Source organism: Lissotriton helveticus, chromosome 8, assembly GCF_964261635.1.
Source record: "Lissotriton helveticus chromosome 8, aLisHel1.1, whole genome shotgun sequence".
In the NCBI taxonomy this organism is placed as follows: Eukaryota; Metazoa; Chordata; class Amphibia; order Caudata; family Salamandridae; genus Lissotriton; species Lissotriton helveticus.
In genome coordinates, this window is record NC_136069.1 from 484,556,052 (window position 1) to 484,580,585 (window position 24,534).

General features: G+C 45.7%; 1 protein-coding gene across 1 annotated transcript in view; it reads left to right on the plus strand.

The window, feature by feature from the left end:
* The window catches only part of SUGT1 (SGT1 assembly cochaperone of MIS12 kinetochore complex), a 289,493-nt gene that overhangs the window by 169,735 nt on the left and 95,224 nt on the right, over positions 1–24,534 (plus strand). Inside the window, exons 4-5 of the mRNA XM_078657403.1 lie at positions 6,222–6,318; positions 7,833–7,940. Of these exons, the coding sequence (XP_078513529.1) occupies positions 6,222–6,318; positions 7,833–7,940 (205 nt within the window). The remainder of the gene's footprint in view (positions 1–6,221; positions 6,319–7,832; positions 7,941–24,534) is intronic.

Here is a 24,534-nt window from a genome sequence, read left to right on the forward strand (position 1 = left end):
ACCGTCGACGGCGGCACCGAGTTCATTTGCCTCTTTGCCGTTAGTGCCATTGAAGACTACAGAATCTTCACATCGTCGCACTAAGGTTCCGTGCCAACAGATCTCTAATCCAGAACCGCAACCACCTTCACCAATGTTTGCCACTACCTCTGAGCATGACACAGACTCGGAACATGAAGGGGATACGTTTGGGGCGGCACATAGTCCCTCTGAGTTGATAATTAAATGTCAAGACTCTGATTCTGACAATGATGGCGGAGACCAAGAGTCTCAGCAGGAGGAGCAGTTGGTCCAAGTTCCTATGGCTACCATTCCAATAACCTTGATTTCAAATCTCCAACATATGCTGGATGATTACAACCGCCGTTTCCCAGCAACACCACAGACTACGCCTGTGCAATCTCCTGCTCCCGTGGCAATACCTCCACCTTTTCTGCCGCCTGTCCTTCCACCTACAACTTCGTCTCAGGTCCAAACGTCCATTAGAATCCATACAATTTACCCGCAGGATGCGGATGATGAGGCGGTCCCAGAGCGTAAGGACGGAGAGGTCCCTGACAATTCGGATGACGATGCAGGCGACAAGGATATGGCTGAATGGGTTGATTATCGGGCACAGACGCCCTCTCCTCAGCCAGGGAACTCTGGTGAATCACCTCCTGTAGATATCGCCAGTTTCCATCTTTTAATGGATAAAGCGGCTCAGCGTTTCAAATTACCAAGATCACAACGCGAGGAGGTCCGTTTTCTTTATGATTTTAAAGACAAACCTTATAAGCAGGTCCACACAATTCCTATCATCGATTTTGTGTGGAAGGAGGGAATTAAACTCATGAATGCTCCAAACTCCTTACCTGCTCAGATACCGCGCCTTGAGACAAAGCACAAGGCCCCTACTGGTTCTCCAGCTTGCCTGATTTCTCACCCCAAGCCGGACTCTGTAGTGACTCAGGCTGCACAGCGTCGAGCACGGAACCCAGCGTCTCCAATCACAGCCCCTCCGGATAGAGAGGGTCGACGCCTAGATGCTATTGGCCGTAAGTTTTCAACTATGGCTTCAACATCTGTCCGGGCAGCCAATGCCTTAGCCATCTTGGGACGTTATGACCGGCAGATGTGGTCAGACATTTCAGATTTGATGACCCTCATACCTGATGCTTCCAAGGCTGACGCTCAACAGATTCTTCGCGATGGTCAGAGGGCGTCGGAAGAAATGATCGACTGCGCAGTCGATATTGCTAACACATGTTTCCGTCTGCTTGCAAGTGCGGCTGCACTCCGACGACAGGGCTGGTTAAAGTCCACCTCCTTCCGGCAGGAAGTCCAATCCAAAATACTAGATATGCCCTATGATGGGGAATCGCTATTCGGATCCCATATCGATGACGCCCTGGAGTCCATTAAGAAGGAAACTGATACGGCAAAGTCTTTGGGCACGTTGCAATTTCGGAAGCAGTCCTTTCGAGGTGCGCGCGGACGCGGCACCCCTTCCAACGTTCGAGGGGGGCAGCAATACCGCTCCTACAATCAGAGCGGCCAACGTTACACGCCCAATCAGCAATCTCGTCAGCAGCCCTCCAGACCCTACAGAGGAAAGTCTTCTTATCGTGGATCCAATCCTAAACGTCAATGACTTTTGTCACCCTCAAACTGTTGGAGGTCGAATCTCTCTCTTTTAATTCTCAGTGGTCCTCGATCACCTCGGACCGCTGGGTTTTGGACATTGTACGACGGGGTCATACCCTAGAGTTCGTAGAGATTCCTCCTTGTACTCCACCTCGTGGCCCGCCTCCTCTACATCTCGAGGAGCTTTACCATCAGGTCTGTCTTCTTGTTTTAAAAGGTGCAGTCGAAGTGGTCCCGAAACATCAAAGAGGGAAGGGGTTTTACTCTCGATTCTTCCTCATACTCAAGAAGACCGGCGATTGGCGACCCATTCTGGATTTGAGGGCTCTCAACCAGTTCCTAAAGTCCCAATCGTTCCGCATGCTGACGTTACTGGAAATCCTGCATCTTCTATCCAGCGAGGATTTCATGACCACCATAGACCTTCAAGACGCATACTTTCATGTCCCAATTATCAAACAACATCGCCAGTACCTGCGTTTCAAGGTGGGACCAATGCATTTTCAGTTCAAAGTTCTGCCCTTCGGGCTGCGATCAGCTCCTCGTGTGTTCACGAAGGTACTGGCCCACCTGCGTCTACAAGGAGTTCAAATCTTTCCATATTTGGACGATTGCCTTCTGAAGTCTCAATCCCACCATCAGCTATGTCAGGACACTCGCCTCTGCCAGCAAGTGTTTCAGTCCTTGGGGTTTACCATCAACATCGAAAAGTCACAGTTTGTGCCTCTGCAAACCAGAACCTTCCTGGGAGCGATCCTAGACACGAAGCTCTCGAAAGCGTTCGTCTCGAACGAACGACGTCAGAAGATCCTTCGTCTGGTCTTCCTCATTCGAAGAAAACAGTCCGTTACTGTTCGAATGTTAAAGTCATTCTTGGGAATGGCGTCATCTTGTATCGCACTGATTCCAAATTGCAGGTTGCGCACCCGTACCATTCAGGAAGAACTGGACTTACAGTGGCGTCAGGTCTCCGGGTCCTTCAACGACCTAGTTGCAGTCACAGCCCGCATGAGAAAGAGCTTGCTTTGGTGGGCGCAGCCAACGAATCTGGAAATGGGAATGTCTTTCCTCGTTCACGCACCAGATCTTACTTTGACGACGGACGCCTCCCTGGAAGGATGGGGCTCTCATCTCCAGGGCTTATCCATCAAGGGCAAGTGGACTCCGCCCCAACGCACGTGGCATATCAACAGGCTAGAATTGATGGCGATCTTCCTAGCTCTCAAGTCATTCCTCCCTGTAGTTCACGGGGAGTCAGTGCTTATCTAAACGGACAATACCACCAGTATGCACTACGTGAACAAACAGGGAGGAACCAAGTCGCCACACCTGTCTCGCTTGGCCCAGTCAATCTGGGATTGGGCTCTCCGTCATCAGATCACCTTGACGGCTGTCCATCTGCCGGGCGTGTCCAACCTCCTGGCGGACTCTTTGAGCAGGTCCACTTCCTCAACACACGAATGGGAACTGCACCAACCGACTCTAGATCTTGTCTTTCGCCAGTGGGGTCACCCAGATCTAGACCTCTTTGCAACACCGGAGAATCGGAAATGCCTGTCTTATGCAAGTTGGCATCCCCACCCCGGGTCGTGCGGGAATGCCCTTTTGATCGACTGGTGCGATCTATTCGCTTACGCTTTTCGCCGATCTCATTAGTACCGCGGGTGCTGTGGAAGATGGGGAGACAGCCCTGCCACATCCTGTTGCTCGCACCTCGTTGGCCCAGGCAGGCATGGTTTTCGGAACTGCTTCTGCTGTCCCAGTGCGAGCCCATTCCTCTACGTCCTCGTCCAGACCTCCTATCTATGGACAGGGGCCTAGTGTGCCATCCCGACCCCTTCCACGCTACAATTCTGGGCATGGAACCTGAGCACCTTGAATTCGCAGATTTGAACATATCCCAGGAATGCAGAGACATCCTGGCTCATGCCAGGGCTCCGTCTACCATCAAGACTTAGAATCTCTTCCACTTGAGTTTGTGTCATTGGTGCGCTACAGCCAATATCCATCCCATCCATTCCACTCCTGAGCAGCTTCTTCCATTCTTCTTGAGCCTCGCTCAGTCAGGACTCTCTCATGCTACACTGAGTTTTCTTAGCTGCAATATCTCGTTTCCGACATGATGGCTCTTCTTCCCTCTGTTCATCAAGGATCATACGTCAATTCTTCAAAGGGCTTTTCCGCAAGTTCCCACCTGTTCGGCGCCCTCCTCCATCTTGGCACCTCAATGTTGTACTATCTCAACTTATGAAGTCACCATTTGAACCTATCCATAAAGCGGATATCAAATTCCTCACCTGGAAGGTTGCACTCCTTCTGGCTTTGACCTCATCTCGTCGTGTGAGCGACCTTCACGCTTTCACTATCAAGCCGCCTTATCTTCAGTTCAAACCTAACAGGGAGGTGCTCCGCACTAACCCCTCCTTCCTACCTAAAGTACCTACGGATTTTCATTTGAATGAGACTGTGTTCCTTAAAACTTTCTTTCCGGACTCAAAGTCTCCAGCGGAGCAGCGCTTGTATTCTTTGGACATCAAACGATGCCTTAAATTATAAATTGCCAGAACTGCCCCTTTCCGCAAGTCCGAGCAACTGTTCATTGCCTACGGACGACTGCGTAAGGGACATCCAGTTTCCAAACCAACTATTGCCCGGTCGCTTTCTTCAGCCATTGCCTTATGCCACCAACAAGCTGGCAAACCATTGCAGTCTTCAGTGAGGGCTCATTCTACGAGGGCGATGTCTTCATCCACCGCCTTGTTTGCTGGTGTGCCTCTTCATCAGATTTGCCGTGCAGCGACATGGTCCAGCAGGCACACCTTCACCAAATATTACTGTTTGGATGCCATCAATGAAGCGGATACCGCAGTGGGACAGGCAGTGCTTCGCTATCTTTTTCGGTAAGGTGAGCCTCTGTTCCCCCCTCCTTAATGTTTTCCTGTGATTGCTATGAAGTGTTACATTACTGTTTTATTATTAGTACTGTCTTGGTTTCTTCTTTATATGCCTAGCAATCTCAGTTCTCGGAGGTTACTGCTTTCTATTCTATTCAAGCATGTGAATCTATGAAAGACACCCCTAATACTGGAGAAGAACAATTGTTACTTACCTGTAAACAGGTGGTTCTCCAGTATTGGTGTCTTTCATAGATTCACATGCGACCCACCCTCCTCCCCTCAGAGGCTCTCTTCTCCTCATACACTCTTGGTTACTTTTTGCTACGAAAATCTGAGGGCTTGAGCTTCTGAGGAGAAGGTTCTAGAGGGTGCTGGCGCCTGATTGGCTGTAATTTGGACTAACATAATGACACTAATGTGTTACAAATAGTTTTTCTCTTTACCTTGCATTCCTATGTAGGAATCGTTTTTTAGAGGATTTCAGTTGTATTTCCTTTATTTATTTTGTATTATGTTTATATATATATATATATTGATATATATTTAGCATTATTGCTATTTTATTTACCGTGGTACTCCCACTTCGACGACGGGGAATATTCAAGCATGCGAATCTATGAAAGACACCAGTACTGGAGAACCACCTGTTTACAGGTAAGTAACAATTGTTCATTCATCATATTTTTACTTGGTTGAATAAATTCCTATGACTCACCTCTGCTTTATAACTGTTGTTATTGACAGTGTGCAGCCAATTCACATGAAACACCATATGGCTTCCCATCTCCTTCCTAATTTCCAGTGACAAGTTTGTCCTTTATGTGAAAATAACACTGCTGTGCTATAGTAGTTGAATATTTAGCTGACATCAGAAGTAATAAGAAAAAACTCCACTGCTTTTGTAGCAGTACCAGAGATGATTATCATTTTACTCCATCTCTCTGGCAGGATACAACTTAAATTGCAGTTTCCTTTGATGGCATTACTTTCTATGGTTAAAGCTGTGATGTCCTACTTCCTTCACTGTTTTGTCTAGAATTTGATTTACTCTTACATCCCTGTCCTTGTTGTCCCTACACTGAAAAGAGGTCGAAGTCGTTGACATGTAACACCTGTGCCAGGCTGGTCATTTTGTTCTCTGCCAGGGAGAACTGCTGAATTGTTCTAGCTTTCTAAAACAAGAGCATGATCTTTTTGACTTTTGATTTGTCTTACTGGCTGATCTATGCCTTCCCTGTACTTGGGTAGTTCTTGGCAAACATACACATGTAGTATATGTGCTTACATTACTGTGCTTTTTACTCGATCTTCTGGTTGTGGTGAAAAGTTCCCAGCCCCACATTATAGCCTGTTAAGGGTTTTTCCAAGCCTGAGGGGTTTGCAGTTAACTTCACGTGAGCAACCCATGTTAAATTCTCTTGACTTGCAGGGTAGACTGACAGTCTGAAAGGTCTGCATAGGTAATTGTATGAAAGTGTTAACTGAAGTTCTACCCATAGTACCTGCTCTTTGTCCCTGGGGAGTCTAGCCTTGATGTCCACAATATCCTTTATAACTTGTCTTTTGGCTAGGTTTGCACTATAGAAATTCCACGTAAATACATGCAGTTCGCCACTTTTTGTCTACGGTTGTACCTTCTGAAAATGTCAACTGAACATCTGGAAATGCATTACACTTGTTTTTTTTCCTCCTCTAAAGGTATGACTGGTACCAAACAGAATCTCAAGTAATCATTACAATAATGGTCAAGAATGTTGACAAAAGTGATGTAAGCATCGAATTTTCAGATAAAGAGGTAACTATGCATTTTTAGTTGTTTAATAACAATAGAATGTTTTTGCATGTGAGGAACTCATTTGATTGTTAATGCTAAAGAACAGAATATGCATTATATACATGCTAGAGGCCAATGTATCCATCAGTGGAATTTTGAAGGTTACAACCGTATAAAGCTTTATTGCATGTTACATCTCTTTGTTGTTGACAGCTTTTGTTTAACCCCTTCCGTGCTCATGACGGCCCACGGCCATCATGAGTCACGGTGGGCGTGTGCACACGATTGCCGGGGGCCGTCCTAACCACGCCCAAAAATGCAATGTCCAGCAACGCGGCGGTATTCGCACCGCAGCCAAGTTGTTAAACAGTCCAGAGGTGGAGTATTTACCTTGGAGGCATTGAGTAGGTGGTCAAAATGCCGGGAGAGAAATAGGAGTAAGTGACATTTTGTGTTCATGGAGTGGATGATAATGTACACATCTACAGTATTCAGACACCTAAAGTAAATAATTTCTTATCTTCTCTGTTTTACAGTTAGGTCTGTGGAAGAACAATAATACATTTACGGGGCTGTTATACGGTGTATTCTCATCTAAATGTAGCCTCCACATGAGCCATTATTAAAACATTTGTGGAACGTGTATGTTGCCAACAATATTCAGTAAATTGCTCTGTACAGAAGAGGGAGAGACCAGGCAGATTTCCAAGAAAGAAGTCCCCTTTAGAGAAATGTTTAACTTTTGAGAAGAAAGGGAAGTGGTGTGTAGTAAGCGTGCTTATTCTTGTATATTTTTTATTTTGCTTTTGCACAATGGTTTCCAGTCTGAGTCCAGGAAGGAAAATTATTTGACTGCTTCAATGAGTTTCAATTAGATTCACTGTGTGCAAATGTATTTTATATGGCTAGCCTGAAAATGTGGCATAAGTCTATCCATCCAACATTGGACACTTTTTTTTTTGTGACTTCAAAAACTCATCCGTAATATGTAGGAGGATTACATATTTAGGTTTTGGTCTACTTTAAGCTTCTAAAATATTAAGATAGAAGCTAAAACAGTTAATGGATGTTACTTCCAGCAGATAATTAGACCCAATTTCTCCATAGTCCATTCGTTTTTTGGCACCAGGAGTAAAGCAGAATGATGCCAACACAGGGAATGAATATGTTCCTAACTGTTATCATGAGATAAAAGTTCCAATCCTGAAATCTTCACTTGACGTAGTTGGGTTATTCAGTGGAAACAACTTAATTTCTGTATCCCAGCGTTTTGTTACCTGCAAAAATATTAATTTTTTAATCTAGAGTTTTACTGACCATTAGATATAAAGAAAGTGTTAGGTTTCACCATTTTCTTTCCCTGTTTTTTTCTTAATGGTTACAAAACAAACATTTACTACATTCTTTTCCACTGAAAATTATTAGTAGAAAAATCAGGTGATTCTAAATGATTTTGTTTCCACACACAATTATTTCTCTTTCTGTGTAGTAAGCACAGGCTTTGGAATACCAATACAAACTGTTTGTATTCACAGTTCAGCGCTCTGGTTAGACTTCCAACAGGAGAGGATTACAGTTTAAAGCGTGTTCTTCTTCATCCCATCGTTCCAGAACAGAGTACATTTAAAGTACTTTCAACAAAGGTGAGCTGCTTCTTCAGAGAATTGTAGAGTTTTTGTAATGCAAAAGTTTTACCTATTTTCATATTAGTTTACCATTTAGATATGGGAACTCCATTGAGCTGCTCGTCGCATTGCACCGGTCTATTCAGATCTGTTTTGTGTGTCACCTGCCTTCTCGTTGTGGACAAACATTTTTCTCTGCCTTCCACTCCTCCTTTTCCTCACACTGCTACCTCCTGTACTGCCTTGTCACCTTCTATTTTACCAGTGAGGATCTCCGTTTACTACGTACAACGATTTTGAAGATTAGCTGAGGTTTTAGCAGGTCGTAGCCTTTAGCCTTTATTTGTGAAATATAACTTTGATATTTGCATGATTTCCTCATGGTGTCATATGTTTGCCTTATTTCTGCCTCTAAGCCCCCATATAATGTGTATTTGCTTATGTGCTCTTTGTCAATGAAGGCATCACATACATTTCGTACTGTATAATGGCTGCTTATTATTTGGTTTATGTGCATACAGTGTAAAATATTTTCTTATGGATTGATTCTAGTTCATAAGTTTTATATTCTTTAAGTGAGATAGGTGGAAAAACACTGCAGTTTTAGATCAATGTGCAAGGGAATTCGCCCACTTCTATTTACAACCTACATCAGAGATCATTTCAAAAATGTTGAAAATATTAAGTAAAGCATGTTTGAGAGCTTCTTATGGAAAGAGAAGCTTTATAAATTCCAGAAGGAGCATATACGGCAAGCGGTCTGCCAGGGTCAGGTTCCTTCGTTTAGTAAATGTTTCTCTAGATAATAGTGTAAAAAAGATTGCTATTGGCCTAGGCTATGGGTATGCTGCAGACTGGAGAAATATGAATAGGCTAGTATGTCATTTAGGAAGCTCCGGTATTTGGAAATATGTTGATGCTTATGTGTACTTTAGCTAGGACTAGGGAAAAAGGGAATTAATTACATCCAAGAACATATTCAATCATGTGCCCGAGATTTAGTTTATTTATATGATTTGCCTTCATTTTACTCGCCATAATGTTGATATCTGCAAGTACGCTTTTTCATGTATTCTGCATTCACCGCTTTGATGCAGCTGGAATTCCCTCGCTGTGCGGGAGAATTCCACGCGTGCGCGGAACGGACGGACCCTAGCTGTCCTCCGCACACGCCTACCGCATGGAAGAGGTTAAAACCATTCTTTAATATTTTAATAAACCCTTTTAAAATTATAGTGTGAATTTATTATGTTTGTAAAACTTCCATGGAACAGTGTTCCAGTAATCCACTAAAACATAATGCGTTCCTCACAGGATCTCATAGTTGCCCAATACGCACTATCTCCAAGTAAGTTGTGGGAGATGCGTGTGTCACAGTGTGTCTTGTTTGTTTCAAACCTGTGCTGGTTTGAGGGCCAAGGAAAATCTACTGAATTGTGGTTACAAACGAACCCTAACATATCACTGTTGTACCATTTTCAATGTAATCCACTCTACTTAAGGTATTAGTCCTGTCACTACTTTTTAAGTGGTTGCCTTATGTAGTGTCACAACACTTGATTTACCCGAGTGCTCTGCAGCCATCCCTGTTTGTAATGCACAGCTCATTGGATATCATACGCTATAACTTTTTGGTTGCATAATCCACTTTACATATTGTAATTTCCAGCAATACCCTTCTGTAAATGGAAGAATATTCACTTCCTATTGGTATGTTCTTCAGCTCACCGGCTCACGATCCCCGCCTTTTTCTCCAGGCGATTCTCATTAATAGTCATAAGCACTGAATTGTCCCGCCCTCGCTTGCAATCATGGAGAATGTTTCTAAATAAATACATATGTTCGAGGCATGTGTGCTGTAGATACACATTCTTTGATTAGCCCTGCCATCTAGTGTTGGGTCCGGATGTTTGCAGGTTGTTTTTCTTCGAAGAAGTCTTTCCAGTTACGAGGTAAGGTGACTCCTCCTTTCGGTGATAGTGTGCATGGGGATGGACTCCATTGTTATTGTTTTTTTCTGCCATGGGATTCAGACATGTATTGTTGCGCTCCAGTTTGAAACCGTTCTTCTGGTTCTTCTCTGTGCGCAATCCGCTATTCCCTCAACGGTATTGTTTCGTAAGCGTTTCCCACTTCTCTGCGGATCGTTTCGGTCAACAAATCTTTCATTCTCGATCGAAAACTTTGTGGGCGGCCTTCAGGCATGACCGCGTCGGTCCGATCTTCTGTCGATGGAACGGACTCAGTTTAATTTCTGTCCTCAGTGCCACGTTAGGTATCCTTGCACCGACGCACACAAAGTGTGTAATATGTGCTTGTCTCCGGAGCAGAAGGAGGACGACTGCTACACTTGTAAATCGTTTCAGTCTAAAAAGACTCGACAGGCTCGATGACGTGAAATACAACATCAGAATATTCAGCACACTCCGGATATCTTCGATGAAGAATCGGAGCATGAAGACGTTGAAGCGGCGAAGAAGAGGAGGCCATCTCGGTTCCAGAGTCGGATTCGGTACTCGAGATAGACATGGATTCTGAAGACATGCTTCCGGGACAGGGTGAGTATCGATGACCCCTTAAGCCCATACCCAAAACTCATAAGGCTTCGGCACCAGCTCTGCCGTCTGGGGCAAGGTCGGCACTGAGGCGATGTTTCCGACGCCCCGCCTTCTGGCTCTGCACCAAATCAGATAGTCAAGTCTGCCAGCTCGGCACAGAGTCAACCGAAATCCTCTTCAGATCCGAAACCTTCCAGTACGAAATCCAAATCTGGTTCGGAGCCTAAATCCTCCACGCCTAAATTAAAGCACGCTTTGGTGCCAAAATCATCCGCTTCTAAAAGCAAGTCCATTCCAGCATCTAAGCCTTCAGTGCCGAAATTAAAAGACTGCAGCTTTGAATCTTCTGACTCTAACTTGGACATTGTTCATCCCAAACAAAAGAATATTTATGTCAATCCTGATACAGGATAAATTCATGCTAAATCTCCGGTTAAGCGCAGGCTTTCTTCTCAGGACTCGCACTATAAGATTCCTTTAAAGAAGAAGGATGTGGCTACCAGGCCTGTTTTATCCTGATCACTATCCCCACTCCTACCTCTTCTCCACATTTATATCCTTTACACGTTACCCCTCCGGGATCTCCACTTTCACAGCCTGAAGAGACGGATCTTGATGAGGAAGATATTCATTTACCTATAGATCCATGGAAGGATTACGCCATTGACCCTCCATTAGACAATGACCCAGACCTTTACCTTGCAAAGCCTTCCCCACCTGATGATAATGTGGCTTATCAGGAACTCCTTGCTAGAGCAGCAGAGTACCATGGCGTAGCGTTACATAGAGTCTTTGGAAAAATACTTTTTATTTGAGACACTTGAGTCCACACACAGGTCAAGTCAGACACTCCCTGTGCTGAAGGGCGTGATGAGACATGCGGATGACTATTTTAAAGACCCAGTGCAAGCACACATTTTGACTCCTAGAGTCAATAAAAATATAAACCCTAGCCATCTGATCCTATCTCTATTAAAGGTCAGCTGCCTCGACTCGCTTGCAAAAGAGCTAATTCGCATACTTCTGGTGATGCTCCTCCCCCAGATACAGTCTACGCTCATAGATGCTTCATTGAAACGTGTAGCCGTTCAAGCTGCTAATCACTGGCGCATTGCAAATACACAAGGCCTACTAGCTAGGTATGACAGGTCACAATGGGATGAGATGAAGGAACTGCTCCAATAACTCCCAGAAGAACACTGAAACAAAGCAAAAGAGTTAGTTCAAGAGGGCAAACTCATTTGTAACTCTTCTATTAGATAGTGCTTACATCGCTGCTAGGGAGATAAATACCAGCATTCTCCTCAGAAGGTATGCACCGCTTAGGATTTCAGGCTTTAAACCTGATGTTCAACAATCCATTTTAAACACCCCCTGTGATGAGCAACATCTGTTTGGTCCTGAAGTCGTTCAGGATTTAGAAAAAATGAAAAAGGACACCGAAGTGGCAAAGTCCATGGGCGCACTTCAGTCCCCATCAAATAGAGGCTCTTTGTCGCTCCTTCAGATGAAGGGTCCAAAACGCATCCTCAGACCCAAATGCTTCCTCTTATAAAGGCAATACCCAATCATCTCCCTCTAAAGGTTTTTATAGAGGAGGTTATAGAGGAAACAATTCCAAAGGTAGGGATAGGAGTGCCTTAACGCGTAACACTGCTTCCCCTAACAAACAGTGACTTACACACACTTCCCCCTGATTACTTAACACCTGTCGGGGGAAGGCTTCAACAGTTTCTCCCCGTTTGGCAATCCATAATCACTGACAAATGGGTGATCAGCATTATCCAACATGGTTATTGCCTAGAGCTTACCACCAATCCTCCAAACATTCCACCGCACATGTACAAACTGTCGTCAAATCACTTACAGTTACTCATTCAAGAGGTAAAATCCCTCTGAAAAAAAGGTGCCCTTGGAACCAGTTCCTGTACACTACCAATTTTCAGGGCTTTATTCTCTATATTTTTTAATTCCCAAAAAAGACCGCTTCCTAAGACCCATTTTGGATCTCAGAGTGTTAAACCATTACATACTCTCAGAATATTTTCATATGGTAAACAGAAAACCATCTATTTTCCTGTCTATTTATTTTTAAATATATATGAAAATGGAAATTGGCTTTTTTTCAGAGATTCTAAATGCTGCCAGTCATGCCTACCAGGCCAAAATCTGTGCGGATTGATCGTAAAGGGGTTGAAGAAAAAAAAATTCAGTAAGGATGCTAAAATAGCAGTAGATATGCGCAACCTTGAAACTAAAATGGTCATGTTTTCATATAAGTGCATTGATTAATCATCTGTTGGTGTTCCTATCACTGAACACATATCTGGCGTTCAAACATGAATGCATGTTTATTGGTTACATAAATGTGGAAATCTACTAGTTTCAACTTCATTTGCTCACAAACCCTCAAATAAATATGGATAAATGCAAATAATGTTATCAAAAAATAAATATGGATAAATACAGACGGAAATGTCCCAAAAATAAATACCATAAAACCGGGACCCCTAATTATAAATTACGCTCCACTTCAGTCATCTTGCGTACATTTTTATTGCTAATACTTTTGCAGCGCGAATCTTTCTGGATTCACTATGCTGTTTATTATTCCGCAGTCTAGTGGTTGGGTCCGGAATCTTAGTATTTTTTTCTTTTTTTTCTTTTTCGTTGCCCAGGTGGGTGTCGACGTTCCACCATTTGGTGTCCTCCTGTGATGTCGGCGCGTTTCCCCTTCAGATTCTTTTTTCCGCCGTTGGGGTCTGGATCTTTACCAAGAGGTTCCAGAGTTTTTGGAAAGAAAAAGCAAAAATAAAGCATGAAAACCACCAAAAAATTTGAGAATACATCTCGCAATCAAGAACACAGAGCCGGGATGGCAAAGGAGGAGCGGAAGATCGAAAACTTCGATGTCCAACGGAGAATGCACATACAGGGGGCCCCCTGAGCCAGAAATGGACAAAACACCTTTCAAATCCTGCCATAATTGCCACCACAAGTACGCGCAGAAGGACCAGCACACGCTGTGCAACCTCTGCCTGCCAATCGACCACGAAAGCAAGGATTGCAACGCCTGCTCGGCATTCACCCCGAAGACCCTCAGAGTAAGGGAAAGACTGAGGAGAGCCGACTACAACATGCAGGGCCAAGGCGGACCTCCGTCGCTCTGGGACTTGGCCCTCTCCAGTGGAGAAGAGGACAACATCCCCGAGGGACCTGAGGACTACATGGTCGTAGGCACAGATATGAAGTCGACAAAGGAGGTAAGAGAGATGTCGACCCCCCCGCCCCAAAACCCCGACACACTCTTGAAAATCAGTCAAAGTCCTTGAAAGGAGCACTGGCGCCGGAGCTATCGACAGCCACAGTTGCATCCACGGATCCTTAAAAAAAGACTCCCAGTCGGCGAAAACCCAAGACAAACCTAGGTTGTCGAAGAACGTCCCCGAAAAGGAAAAAGAGCCGAAGGCAACTTCGACATCGAAGAGCACCGCCGAAATACTAGACTCCAAACAAGCCGCCGAGATGGAGAGGAAAAAGAGAAGGCCCAAGGCCGAAATGGACAGTATCCTCCAGAGAAAGAAGGATTTCGACGAACGGATGAGCAAATACACCATCCCTTCGAAGCCCATGACGATTGTTGAAGTAGAAGTCGAAGAGGAGTTCGACGCCGAAGAACCGCCGAAAACTCCGGAACCTGCAGATCAGCAGGATGAAAAGGGCCCATATTACTGCGAGGAAGACCAACAAACAAGCTTGGGGTCGGCATCCTCAGTGGTGCAGGACCTGGATTGGCAGGACCTCGACGCCGAAAGCCCTGGAGAGGATGTGGAAACATATCCTTCGAGGCCTTCGCCGCCAGATGACATTGGCATCTATAACATGGTCATCAAGAATGCGGCTGCAGCATATGGGGTGAAACTAGAGGAAGAGAAACGAAAAGCTTGCTTCCTCTTAGATACCCTGCTCCCCATGCAAACTAGGAGCCAATTCCTGCCTATGCTCCCAAGTCTCCTGGACCAGGGCAGGGAAGCTTTCAAGGAGCCATCGACCTGCAGGTCTGTCACACCTAGGACAGAGAAAAAATATAAACATATCCAGCATATATCCAGGGATCCATCCCAGCTGACTCCATTATTGCAGCAATAGCCAGAAAGAGGGCCAACATTCCCACAAACTCAGGGCCACCTCCAGACACAGAAAGTAAGAGCATAGACCTCACAGGAAGGAAAATAGAGAGGAATGCAGCTATTCACTGGTGCATTGCTAACTCTAATGCCCTACTAAACAGGAATACGTACCGGCATTGGGAGGAGGTCGGACAGCTACTTAAACACCTCCCTGAATCGTACCAACAAAGAGCAACATTCCTTGTGGAGGAAGGCAAGAACATGACAAACTCCTGCCTCAAATCAGCCCTGGATGCGGCAGACACATCCAGCAGACTCATGATGGTGGGGATAACAGAGAGGAGGCATGCCTGGCTGAGGATCTCAGGTTTCAAGCCAGAAGTCCAGAATAATATTTTAAACACACCCTTCAATGGGGAAACGCTGTTCGGGGCACCAGTAGATGACAAACTGACGCAGCTCAAGAAAGAGAATGAAACTCCGAGGTCCATGGGAGCGCGCTGCAGTTCAGAGGTATGAGAAGGGGCACCCCCTAAAGGAGACCAAACGGCAGAGGAGGAAACCAGCCGGGAACGTCCCACCAGACCTTCCAACAAACCTACCAGGGCAACAACCAAGCGCAGCAGGGTCAGCAACAGCAAACCTGGCAGTACCAGCCTAGGGGCCCGTCCTTTCGAGGGCGATCGAATGGACGAGGGCAAACGAGGACGAGACACCGTACGAGCCCACCCACACAACTTCTCTACGGGGGCGGCATGACAAAGGACTCAAAACAATTACACAAACACAAAAGAGGGATCAACGTACATGTAACGCCGGTAGGAGGCAGGCTAAGACACTTCTTTCCAGGAGTGGAAGAAAATAACAGACAAATGGATATTGAACATCATACAGTTCTGATACTGTATAGAACTGGAAAATAAGCCACCAAACAGGAGGCCGAAAAGCAAGACGCGCTCTACAAAAGAACTCTCGCTCCTCCTACAGGAAGCACAAGTACTCCTCCACAAGGAGGCGAAAGAAACATTACTGTTCAAAGAAAGAAACAAGGGAGTGTACTCAAACAACGTTTTGTCTACCTTTTGGTACGAGGAAGTAAAGACCCATCCTGGACCTACTGTTCCTAAACCAATACATAAAGACTCAAAAATTCTAAATTACGTCCCTACAGGAGGTTTTTCCTCCGATAAGGGACGGAGATTTTATGTCCACCATAGACCTCAAAGACGCCTACCTACACATGCCCATGAACTGACAACACAAACATCTACTAAGATTTGCCATCGACAAAGCGGACTACCAGTTCACAGCCCTGGCCTTCGGACTAAAATCCGCACTAATGGTCTTCACAAAATGCCTCGCAGCTGTAACGGCGCACCAATGGAGGGAGGGGATTCATGTATATCCCTACCTTGACGACTGGCTGATTAAGGCAACTTCCTACAAACAATGCCAAATACATGCACAGCGGGTCACACTGACGCTGAGAGACTAGGATTCTCAATACACTGGGGGAAATCCTCCATGGAGCCAGAACAGGTGAAGATCTTCCTGGGCGCACAGATCTACACCATTCAGAGCAAGGTGTTACCCAGCGAGAAGAGAATGCTTGCCCTGCTGAAGGAGACACATCAATACCGGAAGGGGCAAGCTCTGACAGTGAGGACAGCGAGCCAGCTCATGGGGATGATGGCGTCCTGCATACACCTAGTCCCCAATATACGACTCCACATGAGACCATTCAAGGAATGGCTGCAACAACAATGGTCACAAGCTACAGGGAGTTGGGAAGATCTAGTGGTTGTAACGCACGCAGTGCAAGAGGTGATAGCGTGGTGGAACAAAGAGAACATAACAAGGGGGAAGCCTTTAACACCACCAACTCAAACAGTGACCACCCCCACAGACGCATCCCAGATGGGATGGGGAGCACATACAAACCAGCTCAAGGTGAGGGATCTGTGGACTCCAAGAGATGCGATCAGTCCCATCAACTACCTGGAACTAAAGACCGTGTTCCTTGCCCTGAAAGCCTTCCAGAAGCAACTGTACAGGCAGAGAGTGTTGGTACAAACCGACAACACCATCAACAAACAGGGAGGAACACAATCAGTAGCGCTATCCAACCTAGTGCAGGAAATATGAAGATGGGCCATCCCACTACAAATAGACATCCTGGCAATACACCTACCAGGAAAGGAAAACGTGGAGGCAGACCGGTTCAGCAGACAGACATCAGCATCCCACCAGTGGGAGCTCAATGCACAGGAAACGCAAAAGCTATTTAAGAAGTGGGGGACCCCAAAAATAGACCTGTTTGCAACACACCAGAATGCAAAATGCCAATACTTCGCATCCAGACAACCAGGGGAACAATCCCAGGGAAATGCCCTATGGACAAGCTGGTCGAAGACATTTGCCTACGCTTTATCCCCGATACCACTGATACACAGAGTGCTCAGCAAATGCAGAACCAGCAACATGACACTGATTCTGGTAGCACCACAGTGGGCCAGACAGTCCTGGTTCTCACAAACAGTGGAGATGGCGCAGGGCCCGCCACACAAGTTCGCAAAAAGAAAAAACTTGCTCTCCATGCAAAACGGGGAGGTGCTTCAACCAGAGCCAGATAGCCTCTGCCTAGCAGCCTGGCTCCTGAAGACATAGTTTGCACACCTAAAACTCCCAGAGGGCATACTGCGGGTGCTGAGGGAGGCAAGAAGGCCTACCACACGGAAGTGCTCTGTAACAAAATGGAAACGGTTCACATAGTGGTGCATCAGGGAAAAGCTACACCAGAAAACCACCAAGGAATCAATGGTGCTAAAATATTTAACACATTTGCTAAAAACAAACCTAAGCTGTACCTCGCTGAGAGTACACCTAACAGCGATAGTAGCCTATACAAGAGACTGGAAAAAGCTTCTTTACATCCCAGGTGGTAAAGAGATTCCTGGAAGGGGCTAAAAGAATCGCCCCCCAAAAAGAATGCCACCGCCGGCATGGAACCTTAATATAGTTCTAACAGAGCTTATGAAAGCGCCTTTTGAACCCATCCACAAGGCCTCACTACACATTCTCATAATAAAGACACCCTTTTTGGTAGCAATCACCTCGCTATGCAGCGTAAGCGAACTGCAAGCGCTAACACTACAAGAACCTTACATTCAAATTCACAATGACAGGGTGGTAATGAGAACAGACCCACATTTTATGCCAAAGGTTTCACATGAACCAAACAATACAGATACCAAGTTTCTTTCAGAAACCATTCACAAGCGCGGAGAGAGCACTGCACACTCTGGACGCTAGAAGGGCAGTAATGCATTACATTGAAAGAACTAAAGATCACAGGAAAACAAAACAGTTCTTTGTGTCCTTCACAAGTAGTTTCTAAGGAAGACCAGTAAGAAAAGGCACCATCGCAAGATGGATCGCACAAACTATCCAATTCTGCAACAAGCAGGCAGGCAGGCCAAGAACTACTAGGAGGGGCACAAGCCCACTCTACCAGGAAAAAAGGAGCAGCAATAGCCTTCCTGGCGCAAATACCCATCCAGGACATCTGCCTGGCGGCAACATGGGCTTCAGTGCACATGTTCACTGAGCACTACTGCGTGGATCTACAGATGAGCAAGGAAGCACAAGTAGGACAAAGGGTGCTTCAACATATATTCAACAACCAACACTCATCTTCCACCCATCCGCCACAAACCGGTACAAAGTCTATGCACAGCATAGTGATACCAGAAAGATTCATGCTGCAAAAAGAATAGTTTCTTACCTGTCAGTGTAGTTTTGCAGCCTGAAGACTTTCTGGATTCACTAGCGAACCCACCCACCTCCGCCAAAAAGATGACAGGAGGAAAGAAAAAAAAGAAGAAAAAAAATAAATATAAATATAAATATATATATATATATATATATATATATATATATATATATATATATATATATATATATATATATATATATATATATATATATATATATATATATATATATATATATATATATATATATATATATATTTGCAACGCAGGAATCCCCCAGTCCTCGGGATTTCTTTTAACAATTGAGGCGTTTCCGCCTTCGTCAGTACACTGACGAAGGCGGAAACGCGTCTGTAAGCTGACCTCATCTGCAGAATGAACTCTGAAATAAAATACTTGGCGAACCTACTCTAAACTGGCTTTGAGTGCTCTCAATTGTTAAAAGAAATCCCGAGGACTGGGGGATTCCTGCGTTGCGAATATACCACGCATTCCACCGTGCGGCGAGAGGCACCCGTGGAAGAGTGGAGCGGCGGTGGGTGGAACCAGCGTGCCAAAAAAAATAAATATATATATAAAATCTTTGAGACAAAATTATAGTTCCTTTAAATAGGAAAAGGACTTGAGAAGAATGGAAAAGGATAAACAAAGATGGCACAAAAAGGAGAAAAAAAGAATCCGAAGATGGCACCCAAAGGTGGGAGCATCCGGGGGAAGCGTACCGACGTCACAGGAGAACATCAAATGGTGGGACGTCGACGCCCACCTGGGTTACGAAAAAAATAATTTGAAAAAATACTAAGATTCCGGACCCAACCAATAAATCCCGGAATAATGCACAGGTTTCTAATTTCATGCATATGATCTACAGACATGTCAAGTTTTGCCTAAATACTTTTTTTTAAACTGTTTTTATTGGCTTTTTAGCGTTGTAACAGTACAGGTACAGGTTATTTTCTCCTTCTAGAGAGACAGTCAGTAAAGGTCATTCTTAACTAGGATCATTACTTTTTACATTGCTTCTCGCTCAATAGCAGACAACATATCATACGTGTTCTTATGATATATGAGGGCAATCAAATGCTCGTATATCTATGAGACAACCTTCTATGTATTATGTATCTGTAAACAGCTCGTCAATAGTTGCATAAGCAACGAAACAGCATTCCATTTCTTTTTGGTTCCCCTCTCGCTCATGAATATAACATCATCATATAGACAGTGTAGTTTGTATCCCACCCTATGGACTTGTTTCAGGCTCGGACAGTTCCTGCGTGGGTTCACATATGCTACCTCGGTATACATTCCATTTCTCCCAGATTTTGGACCATTTTTTCGGGCATCCCCGGTGTACATATACCGCCCTTTCTGCCACCATCGCCGCATCCATATCATTCCCCCATTGTGTTCTTGAAGGTATTAGATTGGACCCCCATTTTCTAGCAATATTCCGCTTTGCTAGAGCCATGCCCAGTGTAGCCCATGTCTGTAGCCCTCGGTTGAGGTCTGTGGGTGACCAAATATTTAATATGCAGCATCTAGGTTCTGGCTGTAGTTCTACCCCGCTTGCTTCAGAGATGTCCGACATGACCTGTGTCCAGTATGTTTGTATTTTAGGACAGTCCCATAGTGTATGGTAGTATGTTCCCTGGAATCCACAGCCTCTCAGGCAGTCAGGCTCTGGTATGTGTCCCAGTTTGTGTAATAGGGTGCATGGATAGTATACTCTATGTAGTACCTTTAGTTGTATAAGTTTTAGCCGAGATGGTATGGAGGCGTCTCTTGCCGAAGCCAGTGCATATAACCAGTCTTCATCATCTATATCCCCTTGTTCCACCTCCCACTTGCTCGAAGTACTACCGTGGAATCTGGAAGATTATTTATTAGTTTACGGTATGTGAGGGAGATTGCCTTCTTTTCGAGATGTTCAGTGAGGAGTCTATCCTCCAGTGGGGAGGAGTCGGCCAGTGTGGTCCCTAGTGGGATGGCACCCTGTAAAGCATGCCTGATTTGTGTATAGCGGTAGAGCTCAGTATCTGCCATCCCGTACTTCTCCTTTAAGGCTTCGAATGTAATGATTGCTCCCCGGCTCCACATGTCTCCCATCTTGGAAATACCGATTAGATCCCATTGCCTAAACCCCTTAGTGTTAGCCAAGGTACCAAGACGCCGTGTGTCCCAGAGCAGGGTGGCAAGTGTGAACACTCCCTCCCATCCTAAGGCTCTTTGAGCTGTGTGCCAAATCCTGATAGTATGGGCTGTCGGGCCCGTGAGTGTGTGCCGTCGTTTGTTAGTGTATAGGGCTTTAATCAGTTTGTCTGTGGGGAGGATAGTTCTGTCTAGGCTGTAGGCTGGATCATGTTGTGGAGTGTGTAACCACTGGTTGATGACCGTTAGTTGTGCGGCCCAGTCGTATAGTTTAACACTTGGCAGTGCGATCCCTCCGTCATACCAGCTGCGGATAAGTTTGGAATGTGCTATACGAGCCGGTTTTCCGTCCCATAACAGTGAGGAGATTTCTGCGTCTATTGCTTTAAAATAGGTGGGCGGGATCAGAAACAGGGTGTTTTGTAGTGCGTAGAGGAATCTTGGAAGCGAAAGCATTTTAAAGAGTGCTGCCCTTCCCAACAGTGTCAGTGGGAGGGAGCGCCAATGTTTCACATCCGATTTGAGCCTCTGTAGGGGTTTTAACAAATTTTCTTCCATAAAATTTGAGTCTTGTGGTGTGACATAGATTCTGAGGTACCGAAACCCCCCTGGTCACTGTTTGTAGCGTGCATGCAGGAGGCAGCGTGGGTATTTGACCGTGCAGTATGTATAGGAGCGACTTCGTCCAATTAATCGTGTAGCCTGATACTTCTCTATATTTCTCAAGGACGCCTAGTAGGGTTAACAGGGATGCGGTTGGGGACATTAAGTTAATCAATACGTCATCGGCGTAAAGGGATATACGGTCTTCCCATTCCGGCTCCCATGTGATCCCACGGATCAGCGGTTCCGTGCGTATTTTCACTGCCAATGGTTCCAATATAAGCGCGAACAAGAGTGGGGACAGTGGGCACCCTTGTCTTGTACCGCGACCCAGTGTGATCGTACGCGATGTGTGGCCATTGGCGACCACCTGAGCTAAGGGGGCTGTATATAGCAATTTAATCCAGCTACAAAATTTGGGGCCAAATCCCAACTACCGGAGTACTGCAAAAAGAAAGGGCCACTCCACAAGATCAAACGCCATAGTTGCGTCTAAGGACAGGATGGCCGCGTCTTCACGCAGTAGTGGGATACGGTGAAGCACTCCATTAAGACGTCGCAGGTTGAGTGATGTATTCCTTCCGGGCATAACGCCGACTGGTCCGGGTGTATTAATGTAGTGAGGTGTGGTTGTAGTCGTAGTGCCAACAGTTTCGCCAAAACATTTGCGTCTGTGTTCATTAGGGAGATTGGACGATATGAGGACCTTTGGTCAGGTGGTTTGCCAGGTTTATGGATAGCGGCAATAGTGGCTAATCGCTGATCATATGTCAATGTGCCCTGTGTAAGGCAGTTATGTTATGTTACTGTTTGTTTTGTAGAGCGCTCAGCTGCTCCAAAGAGCGTCCCGGCGCTAAAGATCATCACACCAAATACCAGCAACTAACACAAAGCCATAACGGCACCAGAATTAACCATAACAGCATTACAGGGCAAAAAGATAAGTTTTAAGTCCCTTCCTAAAAACAGAGAGATTGGTGCACGTCCGCAACGTCAGGGGCAGAGTGTTCCAGAGACGGGGTGCAAGGTAACTGAAGGTACGACCTCCACAGCGAGCACGCTTCACTGTTGGGACGATAGCCTTCGCCTGGGCAGCAGATCTCAAAGGTCTAGATGGGAGATAGAAATTGACCCTTCTCTGCAGATATTCAGCGCCGAAGTTGTGAAGCGCCCTAAAAGCTGTAATTAAGGTCTTGAAAGAGATGCGCTTACGAATAGGCAGCCAATGCAGAGAGACAAGGAGATTGCTGGCCCTGGCTCTTCTAGTTAGACCAAAGATTGCCCTGGCTGCAGAGTTTTGGACTATCTGCAGACGAGTCAGCAGATATTCAGGCAGACCTAAGTAAAGGATGTTAGCGTAGTCTAGGCGCGAGCCTATTAGTGCTTGCACCGTGATCTTCTTATGCTCAAAAGATAGATAAGGCAAAAAGTTACGCAACATCCTTAAGATGGCAAAGCACTTCCCAGTCAAGCCAGCAACCTGGGCTTTGAAGGAAAGAGTGTAATCAACCATCATACCCAAATTCTTAGCTGTGACCGAATCGCTGGCAGGGGGAGACATGGCGGAAGGCCACCATTGCTTCCATCTTGGGGCTGCAGGACAGCCAAAGAACAATATTTCGGATTTGTCGGAGTTGCATTTGAGGCCACTTTTTCCGAGCCATTCAAACACAAACTCCAAGCACTTCCGAATGGCTGCTCCATCGAAGTCACAACCCCTGTCACAAGTGAACAGGAGTTGTGTATCATCCGCATAGGATATGATCTGGGCCCCTAGCTCCTCCACCCGTGCCGCCAGAGGTGTAAGGAAGATATTAAAGAGGGAGGGACTGAGTATGGAGCCCTGCGGGACCCCTATCTCAAGCTTCGGCATCAGGGCGGAGAAAGGGGGAGCCCAGATCGTTTGTCTCCGGTCGTCCAAAAAAGACTGAAACCATGCGAACACCGTTCCCCGCAGCCCAATCTCCCAGAGTCTAGTTAGGAGGAGGTCGTGGGGAACGGTGTCGAAGGCCGCCGACAAATCGAGCATGATAAGCAGGGCCTTTCCACCCCTGTCGAGGGTCTCCTTCACAGCCTCGGTTACCTCAAGTAGAGCGGTTTCGGTGCTCAGGTTAGATCTAAATCCAGACTGTGACTGGTGTAAAAGGGAGTTACCCTCTAAAAAGTTGGTAAGGGTGGTGTGAACATACTTTTCAGTAACTTTGGTCAGGGCAGGAAGCAGCGGATTGGCCTGTAGTTCGAATGCAGTTTGGCGTCTGCATTCGTTTTTTTTAATAAGGGGAAGAACTAGGGCCTGTTTCCACAAGGAGGGGACTTTGCCCGATTTTGAGAGATGCATTAATAAGTGGGTTGATGATCGGGTTAAGGGCAGGTGCCAGGGTCGCAAGACACTTGGCAGGACAAGGATCCAGTGGAGAGCCAGATTTCAGGCCAGATAAAAGATCAAGCGAGGTCTGAGGCTCTAAAGGAGGGAAACAATGCAGGGTAGGGCCCAAAGAATCCGTATGCATTGCCGTTGGGCATAACCAGGGTTAGAAGGGCCGTCGATCGCTGAACCCGTGCTCAAGATGTTCTGGGTTCCTTGCAAAGCTAACTGGATGGTGCGGATTTTATTAGTAAATAAAGCTGCAAGCTCCATGATCCAAGGTTCCGAGAAAGCAGACACAGGAGTGCAGCAGGAGGGAGATGTGAATTCTTTAACAATCTTAAAGATCTCTTTGCAGGAACTATCTGCTTCCTCAATCCTTTTAGCTAAAAAGGATTTTTTCTCTAATACGATCTCCCTATGATATTCTTTCACTGCTAATCTGTAGAACTGCTTAGCAGAAGTATCATAGTGCCTCCTCCAAATTCTCTCCAGCCTCTTGCAATGCCTTCTCTTAGCCGCCAAGGCAGCAGAGAACCCTGGGGCTGATGCTCTTGTCAGTTCAGATCTAGCCTGGCGAGGTGATGCCAAGGCTTCCAAACGTGCAGTGAGCCAGTTCTGAAAACACACCACATCGTCCTCCAAACTACCCGTGATAACACAAGGATGGGTCTCTAAAGCCTGGGTGAGCATGGCCGGGGTGACTTTATGGAAGGCTCTAGAGCTATGAGCAGCTAGCCGCTGCGGAATGCGGGCGGTCACTGGCTGATGTACTAACGTGAAATCCGCTAAGAAATGGTCCGACCAGAGTACTGGGGCAAGGGAGGAAAGGGCCACCGGAACGGTCGAAAAAATTTGATCTAGAATATGCCCCATCTCATGTGTAGGTGACTGCAGGTACATATGAAGTCCCACCGACGATATCATATCCAAGAATTTTTGCACTTCAGGATCCTCACCCTTATCCATGTGGATGTTAAAGTCTCCGAGTATTAGGCAATGTTTTGTCCTAAGACTCAGTGTGGAGATGATCGA